Source organism: Cebidichthys violaceus, unplaced genomic scaffold (genome assembly GCF_023349555.1).
Source record: "Cebidichthys violaceus isolate CVI_PGR_0920_01 unplaced genomic scaffold, fCebVio1.0.p SCAF_15, whole genome shotgun sequence".
Lineage (NCBI taxonomy): Eukaryota > Metazoa > Chordata > Actinopteri > Perciformes > Stichaeidae > Cebidichthys > Cebidichthys violaceus.
In genome coordinates, this window is record NW_027176318.1 from 4,789,691 (window position 1) to 4,801,963 (window position 12,273).

A 12,273-nucleotide genomic window follows, 5' to 3' on the forward strand; every position below is an offset into this window, starting at 1 on the left:
TGGAACAATGACAAGGAATGAAGGAGAAGGAAGTTGGAGACTTTGTAAATATATATTTGGCCCAATTTTGAGAGCAGGGTGCCAATATTGTCGACGTATCAAGGCTGTCCTGGATGCTCTCTTTGTATTTACAAAACTGTATTGAGTGCAGTCTAACCAGTTCACTGTTATTGGTCAAACAAATGCTTGTAAGTCGATTCATCCTATGAAAAATCCATTTTACTTGATATGCTTTGTGAAATAATCTGAAGATGTCACTGTGTTGAAAGTATGGGTCATCTTTAAATTTAGTAATTTTGGAGACGCAAATCGTTCTCAATAGACTACATTTGCAAATTAGTCACGCAAAATCTAATATTTCTTAGTAGTGTGATAAGTAGGGTATTTATACTGAATCTGTAGATTTAGATTAATGTAGGGTTGTGATTAGACAACAGTTTTTGGATATAAGTGGGGTCTATGGGGCAGTGATGCAACAAATCGTTTAGTGAAAAATCTTTTTTGTCACCTGACAGTGGAGTGTCAGCAGCGGGTGGTGCGCACACCTGTCTTTGTCCCTCTGTTTAGGTGGAGCAGATGCATTTCTCTCTCTCTGACACCAAATCGTTTAGTGTCATACATGTCCAATCTCAGTTTCAGCGGCGTCTTACAATGTGTAGAAATCTTTTAAACTTAAATTCCAGCAAGACCATGAAGGTTCCTCACGGCCATTAAATAGATGTCGAGTCTCCAGTATTGCTTCTTTACATCATGCTGTAAACTATGAACGTGGTGCTCCTATGATAACATCCAGTGTGTGCAGAGCTGCATGTATGTGTGTGTAGCGAGGTGTCATATTTCACTCAGTGTTGTACTCTGCAGGTTGCTTTGTGCAGGCAGAGCATCAATAATGCAGAGACCCTGGAGGTGACTTTGTCTCAGAGGAATACCGGTGGACGGCTTCCCTCAGTGTACTAGCCCATTACTATCTGCACACAGACAGACCGTGCACAGTTTGGGACTACCATTATCCACTTGGAAGCAATTGTTATGCCCTGAAGGGACATTGTGTCTGTTATAGTGAGCTAAAGCAAACCAGGTGAACTACATTCAACTGGATAATCTACTATTGTCTCCCACAGACAAAAGCTTGTCTCACCCTCAACGTCTGATGTCAATCAGCCAACTTGTCTGTTAGGTCAATTAGGAGTAGCTCTTTATTACATTACAATCATTTAGCAGACGCTTTTATCCAAAGCGATTTACAATTCAGATTCTATCACATTTCTAGGCACAGCTACGGGAGCAATTTTTGGATTAAGTGTCTTGCTCAAGGACACGTTTACACGCGACTAGAGGAGCCAGAGCCGGGGATCAAACTGCCGATTCTCTGATTGAAGGACGGCCCTGCTATCCGCTTATCCACAGCTGCCCCAGCTCCACAGGGACATTTTGACTATAACAGAGCTGCCTAAACTCCTCATCCAGGATTTGTTTGCATGAGACCATGAATCTACAGAAGAAGATACTTAAAGAAGGACATTTTGTCGCATTACTTCGCCAACGAAAAAAGACATGAAAAAGACATAAAAGTGCAGTCATTCTTTTAGAGAATGAACATTATCTGAGGCTTTTGTTTGCCTTTCATCAACTGTGCCTTCGTCAACTGCTGTTACTTTTGAAGAGTGAGTGTATATACTTCAGCCCTGATCACATATGTCCTTAATAATCATTCATTATTCTGTTTTTTCTGTTAAAGAAACAAACAAACTATGATGCACCGACACCCCTGATTTAAGATGTAAGGACTTACCCTCGTAAAAACATTGTTTTTATTTAACATGCATGTGTAGAACATGTGAGCTGCACTTCATGTAGTAGTTGTAACAGTCGCCTGCTACTGTGCTGTATCTTCTATTTTGAATTTGTTTTGATGGCAGCAGTGAATGTTCTGGCAAGGATAAGGAGCTAGGGAGGTGTGTGTTTATCCGTGTGTGTGTGTGTGTGTGTGTGTGTGTGTGTGTGTGTGTGTGTGTGTGTGTGTGTGCGGGTGCGTGTACGTACGTGTGTTCATGCACAAGCGAGGCAGAAAGCCTTTGTGACACTAGTGTTTATGACTCACTGGGGAGAACATACACTCCATAAATCACAGCTGTTATTGTGCTGCAGAGTGCAAACTGTAAAAGTGGGAGGTTGAGAGGTTGAACTACTGGCTCAGACTGATGATTCACAGGAGGTCTGTTCTCCCAGACGTCAGAGGTCAGAGCTTAATAGTGGGGCCTACACTCTGGAGATTGTGCAGTCATGACATGCCAACTGCTTCTATTGCTTAAATTGACACCTCAACACCAAGGGCTGTGGTCAGATCCACCAGTGTGATGGGCTGCCGATGCTTACGGCTCGGGTTTTCCTGCATCTTGGGGCGGGTGCATTGCACCGCTGATGGGTGCAGGGACACAAGCCGCTAGAGGCGGTGCTGGTACTACCACTAGGGATGAGGATGTGGTGCTGTGCAGTTGGCAGAGCCTGCTGCCGCTTTTGGGGCTAAGACCACCAGTAGGGGTGGGTATGTGGTGCTGATGGAGACAGAGCTAGACTTAGAGGCACCCCCCCCACTGACTACCATAGCCACACCTCGGGCCAGGCCTGCTGCTGTTGATTATCTGTACCAGAAACTGTTCAGGTTTTTGCCCCAGATGCTTGCGGTCGGGGTCATTTTGCGCCATCAGTGCAGGTTGTATGATGTGCTGTTTAACTAAAGCCCCTTCCAGATCTCTTCTGAGCTTTACACAAATCCATGTTTACTCATCTCACTTTGCTGAGGGGATTTTAACCCAGATCACTCTGAAATTTGATTTTTCAGAAATCTGGTATAAAATGGCTGTCCACAGTTACTACAGACATTCATTCTCTTTCTGCAACGTACTACACTGATTACATTGAAACTCTACCTCCTATAAAACAATGAGAATGAACACAGTATTGTACTAGTAGTTATCTTATATCTCCCACTTTTTCTGTTTACAGTGTTGATGCCATCTTTAGAACATCACATCTGTCGTGTAATCTGCTGCTACTGGTTTGTTAAGTTTCCACACGCCGCTTGTTTTTTCTCTTTGCGGGATCGTCTCCAAATGCTTGGACAATTTCCAAATGAGAAATATATCTATGCGTCATCTTTGCTTGATGGCATCACCCTCATTAACACGCGTAGCGCACAAATTCTACTTCCCATGATTATGTTTGTGACCTGCTGCATTGCCTCCAGCAGCAAGGTTGTTCAGCCCTTAAAAGCTCCTGACCCCGACGTGATTTGAACACGCAACCTTCTGATCTGGAGTCAGACGCGCTACCGTTGCGCCACGAGGTCCTGCTGTAACACTGGACATTTGAGAGGCACATCTAACTGCTGATATTCCTCCCTGTGGGAATTGGAACACTTGCAGGAGCTAATGCAGCGATCATAAAGCACACACGGCCACATGTTCTCTCTTTCTCACACACACACACACACACACACACACACACACGCACACACACACACACACACACACTTACACACACACACACACACACACACTTTCACACACCCTCCTCCCTTCTCCACTTTCCTCCAGGGCACCAGTCTTTGTGTGGTCTTCGACAGGAACAGGCAACCCACTCTGGTATAAAGACACAGATAATGGGGTGAAGAGAGCTATTGTCTGAGCTTATGTCGCAAGTGTGTGTGTGTATGTGTGTGTGTGTGTATGTGTGTGTCTGTGTGTCACAGAGAACAACCACCTCACTGTTTTCCCTCACCTTCTACAGTGGATCAGTTCAGAGGATACCTGATCGGACTAGTCGGGTGGTGTGTCTCATGCAATGTATGAATGGATGAATAATGCTGACTAGTGCCTCAACAGGTCACTGGGGCAGGAGCTAAATCTCGGGCAGACAATACACATCCTGCATATCTGCTCATATCTGCTCATATCTGCTCATATCTGCTTTGACAAACACAAACGTCTTTTAGCCTGCAGATCTGTTCAGGGCCATCATAGTAGGGATCATCCTGTGACTGCATGTAAAGCCACCATGTTTGTTTTTCTGTACGTTCAATGTTCCTCTGCAGCATTTTGCGACATTCTGCCAAACAGATCTTCCATTTTCACACGCAAAGGCAATCCAAGCTACTTCCCTTTACTTTTGACTCCAGCGACAATATTTGAAATATGTTTTGAAGATACATTTGTCAAGCGATGACATTTATTAAATTATGAAAGGGATCTCTCGAAGCAAGTGCTGCAGTATGTTGCCATAGCTGTCAAAAGTCACATTGTATCACGGTAAATGACACTCGTGACCCTAGAAGGTTCAGCGCCGGTTCTAAATGTTGCACTTCACAAGCCACTGATGTAACTTTAGTGAGTTTTTAATTACAAGTTGTACTGGTTTCCACAGGTTTTCAATAATCTTTTTTATCCTTATTGCAGTGAGGTGGAGAAGATATATGCCGCTCTCACATTTCACTCACTCACTATTTGATCCAACCCCACACACACACACACACACACACACACACACACACACACACACACACACACACACACACATGGCTCAGACTGTCTGTCGAAGCTGTACTCTCCAAGTCAGATATGTTTTGTCCCTTTGTTAATGAAATAATGCAGTAGTGGCCCATTGTCTCTGTTTTAGAAACTAAATAATAACAATAAATAGTTCACCATGACGAGCCGTTCTTGCACACTGTTTTGATTTCGTAGCAGAGATGATGGTGGACTGCTGAGTGCGCTGACACTTTATCAATTCCTGGGCTGTCCTCCCTCCCCTCTGTTACTGTACGAGCTCAGCAGTAGTATTAATGACTCTGTCACAATGCACTCTTTGTTGGATCGGCTCCCTCTGTTTCTCTTCAGTCCATTTCTACTGGCTTCCATAGTTCCACTTCTGATTAAGCCCATGTGTGTTTAAATGTGATGAAAGATTATTTCACTTTTTTAACTACTGCCAAACTCCACGGTAGCAAAGAGTGTACTAGATATTAATCTTTATCTTTATAGTTATCTTGATGCCACTACGAATTCATCAGATCATATAGCATATTTCAATATGATTCAAGGTTCAAGGGGATCCTGTTTTAAAGTATATAAACACTAAAAAGATATGTTCTTAAAAGTAGCATGGGTCTTAAGGATCGGAGAGAAACAATGAATGATACTAAGAAGTAAGCTAAACAGAGCTTTGACCTTTGGGTTTTTTTGTGAGCTGAATGGCTAACATGAACAGCTGTATCTTCATAGGAGGTCTGACTAATACAAGAATACAAGTGTTATAAGTGTGTGTGTGGGTGGTATTTACACCAAAGCATTCAGAGATGACCCCTAAAACACAAAATCCAACCCAATCCCAGCCTGTGATGAATTCTCTGCTATTACTGTCGTGATGAACTGATCGTTCTTGGCTGGAGTCAAAGCACCACTGACTTGGCTCCCAACAGACATTTCAACCAAGTCACATCTAAACAGTCAACGTTAAATGCTTTCCTTCCGCCCAGAGTGCATTTCTGGGATTAAGTTATGCGGCTGAGCTTCTGTCAGAGACATATTTGTTCCTCATAATCCATCCGAGGAACAAGTCTGCATGAGGACCATGCCAAACGGACATGGGGCGTGTCAACATTTGGACATTTCTTCCCCCTGTTTAATGCTGAGGGTCACTTTGTGGTTTATAATGACTTCCAGAGATGTCGTTTTTGCTGCGTCTTTCTTCCTCTGGATTGTCAGTAGTTTGTTATATATATATAGTGGTGGTATTGTGGTGTTGTTTTTGAAAGGTTTCATTCATCTTTCAGCGGCCTTCACTAACATGGGAACTAAATCATTCTCTTTGCTTCTGATTCCGTGTCTTGTCATTTGGGAGTGCCCCTGATGAACTTGCCATCGTCTCCCTCCTAATAACCTCAGAAGGAAAGGAAAATACCACACAGTTATTCCCCTCATGATTTGGACCATTTTGCCTGGTGAACCGCATTGGAGTTGAGTACAACAGAGCCGTGCATGAAGGCATTTAACCACAGGCCCGAAGACAGCTCAGTTTGGGAGGAGAAGAGACAGAGGGAAGAAAATAGAGAACAGAATCCAGACAAAAGAGTGAGGAAGGAGGAAGGACAGCCACTGAGCTGAATGGTTACTCTTTAGCCTCCTGTCTGACTGAGAAAAGAGAACCAATGGAGGGAAAGAGTCACTTTTATTCATATTCAACTTCTTATTTCTTATTTTTCGTCTTTCTTCAACAATATTCTGTTCACAGTATTTACAGATTGTCCAACATTCATGCTATGAAGCTGCTTCACATATCCAGTAATTTCCTTCCAAAAACTCTACTGCTCTATAACGGTTAGAAGCAGTAACTATGTTGGAGAAGTTAAGACTTGAATCTGTTTCATCATCATGAATATCTATCATATCATAGAAATGTATCATTTATACATCCTAATAGAGAAAAAACTCCTTCTACAGCTAGCAGAATTAGCTTAGCCATATAAGGTTTTGACTCAAGTGTACTTTTCATTTCAAAATAAATGCATTATATTAATTCCAATATGAATGTTAGTAGTCGACAGACAGACAGTGATAATATTTCAGTGTAAAATTTGCCAGCCATCGTGCAAACTTCCTCCCATTATGTTCCCTACCTCACTGCCTCCGTCGTTAATACTCTCTGCCTTAGAAGGGCAGCACAGCATACTAATGAGCCTTTACATGAGCATGTGTGTAAATATGCTGAGGCAATGCTGTGAAAAGTAGCGTTATCTTCTGCATACAGTATGCAATTGTGTCGTTATAGGACGTATGGACATGTAGTCACACATTCACACCTCTCCAACTATTGACCTGCACCCCCATGTGGCACGCTACCTACCGGCCACTATCTGATGCAGCGTTAAGTGAGAAGAACGGTTCATGTCTGTGATCATTATAAAGCACAAACTAATAGAAACATTCAGCCTTTCATCATAATTTGAGAAAAGCAGTTATTGATGTTTCTCTTTCGAAAAAGGTCACATTGGATTGATTCCACTTTGTATGATGTGCTGAGTTGATGGAGAGGACTTAACCTGCACTACATGCTGTTCCTGAAGACATTACGTATGCATGAATGATATTCATATGCTGATGCAAAAAAAAAAAGAAAAAAAAGGGTGACAGTTTTTGAAGTGCATAGTGAGTGTTGTCACCGCCTACGCAGTGAATGTTACCATAAGAAGTGATGAACGTGTCACCTCCTGGTGTGCCTGTATCATATTTATTCTCTCTTTATACTCCTGGAGGAAGGCATGAGGCGTAGGCTTTCTTTGCAGGCCGTCCAGTAGGAGATTCAAATATTTCATATCCGCTATAATGATGTCAATCCATCCATAACCATGTCAGAGCCCCTGTGTGCCAGCTGACCGGATCATTATTTGAGCCACGTGGTGATTGGATCAGCTGATTCCTTCAGGAGACACAAGCTGCTAATTCCTTTGGCCTGGCAATGCTAACATGTATTATGGCTTCACTTACATAAGGCTTCAAATCCTGAGTCTTTAGGGTGCAAATAAAGCTAATCTTATTCCAGAGCTAATACTTTCTCTCTTTTCCTTCCAGGACCCCAGCTACTGGGTCCAGGTCCACAGGTTGGAACATGGAGATGGAGGCATTTTGGACCTGGATGACATGCTGTGCGATGTGGTGGACGACAAAGACAGGGTGAGTCAAAGTGTGTGAGGAACTGAGCGATAAGGGGAGTATGCGTTTGCATATTTTAACCGTCATGTCCCGTTTCACCACCTCTTCTCGTTTCCATTCAGCTTTTTTCCTTGTGCAAAAAATAGTGTGCTTGTGTCTGCACTCTTTGGCAGCACAACAGAGAGGTCCAATGACATGTGCTGATGATTACACCTGCCTGCTTTTACGCCCTCATCGTTACTAAAACATTACAGAACACTTAACACTGCACATCACCAGGTTCCCTGTTTGATCATTTCCACCTACGTTGCTTTCATACATGGAGGGTTTAAGGATACAGTGCAGTGGTCTGTGTTGCATTCAAGGCTCCTCTTTGATGTGTGTGTGTGTGTGTGTGAGGTTTTGTGTATTACTATATTTTGCAGTATAATGGTGTGTGAGGGAAAAAATCTCATAGGCAGCATGATATCACCCCACCCCCAAGACCAGCTGTAAATGATTACCCACAATCCCACTGCATCCTTCCCACGGGAACAGTGGTGACTACACCTGAGTCACAAGCTGTTTGGCTTTTATGTGTGGCCAGTTAGTGAGCTGTAACCCCTCTTTGTGTCTCTGCGAGTGGGAAATGGTTTGAATGACTTTCAACCACCAGGATCCCTTAGCTGATCCTGGTGCTGGTGAGATGACGTGAATGATTGATCTGGGTTCATCATGGCTTCAAAGACATGTTAGCTTAAAGCCAACAGGGCCATCATAACGTCTTCCTCTAAATGGTGATGAAACAAGTGGGTTTCAATTGAAAGTGTTGTCTCTGATTCCTATCTGTTTGCAGGTTTCTCAGGATATCTGATGTCTCTATCCTGTGAAATCTGAAAAGATGTACTTCTTAAGAACACAGTGTGTTTTTGAGCTGCAGTTTCATGTTGAAAAATACATCTCCCACATTTGCTATGCAAGGTTTTCAATTCTGAACTCAGATCTGAACAGTTTGGTCTGTTTGACACGCAAGTGCTTTTCGGTTTTTGTGTGTGTGTGTGTGCATCTGTAGATGATTGAGAAACCGTGTATGAGTAAGAGGACGAGTATGTGTACATGTGCTTCTACACACCATATAATGGATATGTGGTAGGTGCCGTGGTTACACATCAGGTGGGATCAGTGGTGAATGCAGCTGTTTTGCACCTGCGGTCTAAAGCACTCTATTCTCCTCTCCTTCATCCGTCCGATGTGGTCCTTTACCGACAAAACACAAAGAAGGAAAGAATTCAGTTGTAAGTTACACTGAACTAATTGAAGACTACTTGGCACATATATTCTCTCCTTTTCATTATCTTCTATTTGTCCCCATGCTGTGAATAACTGCTCCCCCTGGTGGCTGTGTGGGCTCATTACATCCCACTGGTGACAGATTATTACATGACATCAACACAATTTTAGCCTAACAATTAACAATATGAGCAGATCTTTTTTTGATTATCTATTCATATTTGTATGTCGCTTTGATCAGTTACATTGTGATATTGTACAGGTTATGTTCCAGCTCTGGAGTTTGCTCTGCACCTGTATCATACTGTCAATCATACCAACGTCAGTCAGGCTAACACATAAACCACAGCTAGTCACAAGACTGACATACTGTAGTAGAACTGTGTTGGTAGTTGCTGTAAATGACTCAGAGTACATAGCTCTGGATGTTGGCCGAGACAACGAACTTCACGCCGGAGGAACAGCCCTATGCACATGATTTTTATCCCGGTGTGTGTGTGTGTGTGTGTGTGTGTGTGTGTGGGTGTTTGCTTCTTTGTGTGCTGTTATAGTTGTTAGCAGTAAATCCAGTCTGTCCAGTTCTTCCTATCAGCTACTGCCTCTGTCCCTGTTTTACTCATGCATACAGGCAGGAACAGACTTAACCAAGCCTTTGAATTTAACCCATTAATGATCCTGCTGCTCCTATTATTATGGGTGCAGTACTCAGCCTATTGATGTTGGTCTACTGCTTGATTTGACCTGGAATTGGCTGTGTGTTTTTAGACAATGGTTTAGTTTATTTATTTATTTATTCATTTTGGTACTTTTTGTGTTAGTATTCAATGTGTTAGTGTGTGGCCTCCATTTAATTGTCAATGTGACGGCGTTGGACCTGCATTCGTTAAAGTTTAAAGTTTATCATAAAAGAGAGAATCCATTTAGCCCTAATAAGATTATTAAGATAATCTATTATTAAGATATTCACCGAGGTATGGTCATATGGAAGGACCATCAGCACCGCATCAGTCGTATGTTTACATTCCTTGCTGTTCATTTGATAGTGAAGCTGTAGCTTCCTGTAGTGTAACTGATGATGCGAAAATCTTTGACCCTGACGTGATTTGAACACGCAACCTTCTGGTCTGGAGTCAGACGCGCTACCGTTGCGCCACAAGGTCCTGCAGCTGACTATCACCTCTAACCTCTGTTGACATTACATGGCTACCATTGCAGATCTATTCCAGCTCTTTACAGCTTCCTGCCTATCCTCCTGCCTGCAGTGTGCCACATTTGTAAAGAAATTCAATCAATTTCACCCCTTTCTAGTGGTACACCAGACTGATACTCACGTTCACTGACTGCTGTTGATGTTTTTCATGTAAATACGTGGTTTCACATCTACCCTTGTAAACAGAGCAGAGGGGAGTTCATGTAGAAACTACTGTCGTCACTCTGCCAGTTTCGGTGACTCTACCGTTGGGAGCATCCAGGCCGAGTGTGTGTGTGTGTGTGTGTGTGTGTGTGTGTGTGTGTGTGTGGAGTAAATGTGAGCTGTCTGATTTTCATGCTGTGATTCGTATGCAGTCATAGAGCTGCATGCTGCAGCCTGTCTGTCTCTGCTCAATAGATCTTCACACCGATGATCTAACTTCCGTGTCACAGGCACCAGGAATATGAGAGCGTGTTTACACATTCGGTTAGTTTTAGTTTTGGTTTTGTGTTGCGTAAATGTCCCCCTTGCTGCTTCAAGTTTAGTTTGATCGTGAAGTTGAGCTCAATGACTACATTTATTTCCTCATAAAGATAATGCTACTGAAATGATGAGGTTCGTCGGTGACGTATTTTGCTCAGATCATAGAGGTTATGGAGAGGAAATTGTTTCTCTGAGCTGACTGAAAAGCTTGATTTAGACAGAAAGCACAAACACAGGACCTTTGAATGTCATGTCCATGGTGTCCCAACACTACCTGTTCTATATTTGTAACTAGTGATGCATGTGTTTTGAGTAATTGTCTAGATTTTCAAGGCTTCCTTGATGTTTGTTGGAAGTTGCCACACTAGCGTTCTGGTGCTCTACTGCCACCAATTGGACAGAAGTGTGAAGTGTTATGCAGAAGAGGAGCACTTCTTTTTTTTTTTTTATCAAGGCCAGTTGATTATAAAAAAACAAACTATTTTGCTTGACTATTTGAATCTAGATCTGTAAAGAGTATTCTTTAACCAGCTATGAGATCCACAGTGCTTTCTATTCTATACACATGTCTGTCTGTGTCCTCTTGTCTTTGCTGTACAAGGATGGACTCAGGAGGTCTGACTCCAGATGACAGGCGACTGTGTTCAAATGATGTCCGGGTCAAAGCTTGTGCGGGACAAGCAGTGGACGTAAAAACACTTCTCATATACTCTGTATTGGTGCATTGCAGATAGCAGCACACTGTGTGAATAGCAGCAACTCTTCAGTGTTTATTATTAAACCGTACTACAAATTGAATGAAACAAATACATATTGTGGTTTGGGATAACTATAACAAAAACCACTAGCTACATTCTAGGAGTACTGGAGTGATATAAGAGAAGATACTTATATCATCAAGTACAATGAGGATATGAACTCCAATAGCAACACAATGGTGCTTGGACATAAGGTTTCGTCTAGCTTCACAGAATACACACTCAGAATGTCAAACAAGACTCAGACCAGAATCCCAACTATACAGTTGAACCTCAATGTGTATTTGTTATCCACGTGAAGCAAATACCCAGAAATCTACAGCTGTTTGTCAGCGGGAAGGAGAGACTGTGGTCTCATGTGTGTTTTTTTTAAAGGTTTAAACAAACTGCTGATAATTTCAAGCAAGACTATCAGCAGGAGTGAATGAGCCTCTAGCCAAATGATACAAGCTCATACAGTCAGTCAAGAGTGTCTAGGAAGGAGGCGCAAACTTTCATCTAGCTCAAGAGCCTCAGGTTAGACTTTTGAAAATTCATTCAGTGTGAAAGAAATACCTCTGATGACTACGAAATGGCTGTGATACAGACACTCCATCCGTTCACCAGATGGCAATGTGGCAATTAAAATGACTCCTGGTTAGGAGATGGCCTTAGGAAAGAAATCCACAATATGGGTCTGTTGAAATGAGTTTATAAAGAAATGAAATGGGTGTGATATGGCTAATTACATCAAATTAGATTCAACTTTAATGGTCGTTACAGGCAAATTGGGCCATCGCATTAGCATTTAAAATGGTGTATAAAACTTCAAAACTGTTGTTGTCGCACAAGACAAACTCATTGTCTGACACAGAAGCCAACTCGA

General features: G+C 42.4%; 1 protein-coding gene and 2 non-coding genes across 3 annotated transcripts in view; 1 reads left to right on the top strand and 2 right to left on the bottom strand.

Annotated features, from left to right (window-relative positions):
- pard3aa (par-3 family cell polarity regulator alpha, a) overlaps nt 1-12,273 on the top strand; it is a 312,866-nt gene that overhangs the window by 25,334 nt on the left and 275,259 nt on the right. Inside the window, 1 exon segment of the mRNA XM_068710318.1 lies at nt 7,626-7,727. Within this exon segment, the coding sequence (XP_068566419.1) occupies nt 7,626-7,727 (102 nt within the window).
- trnaw-cca (transfer RNA tryptophan (anticodon CCA)) lies at nt 3,278-3,349 on the bottom strand. The gene has a single exon. It is a non-coding gene; the product is annotated as a tRNA-Trp (tRNA).
- Nucleotides 10,064-10,135, bottom strand: trnaw-cca (transfer RNA tryptophan (anticodon CCA)). The gene has a single exon. It is a non-coding gene; the product is annotated as a tRNA-Trp (tRNA).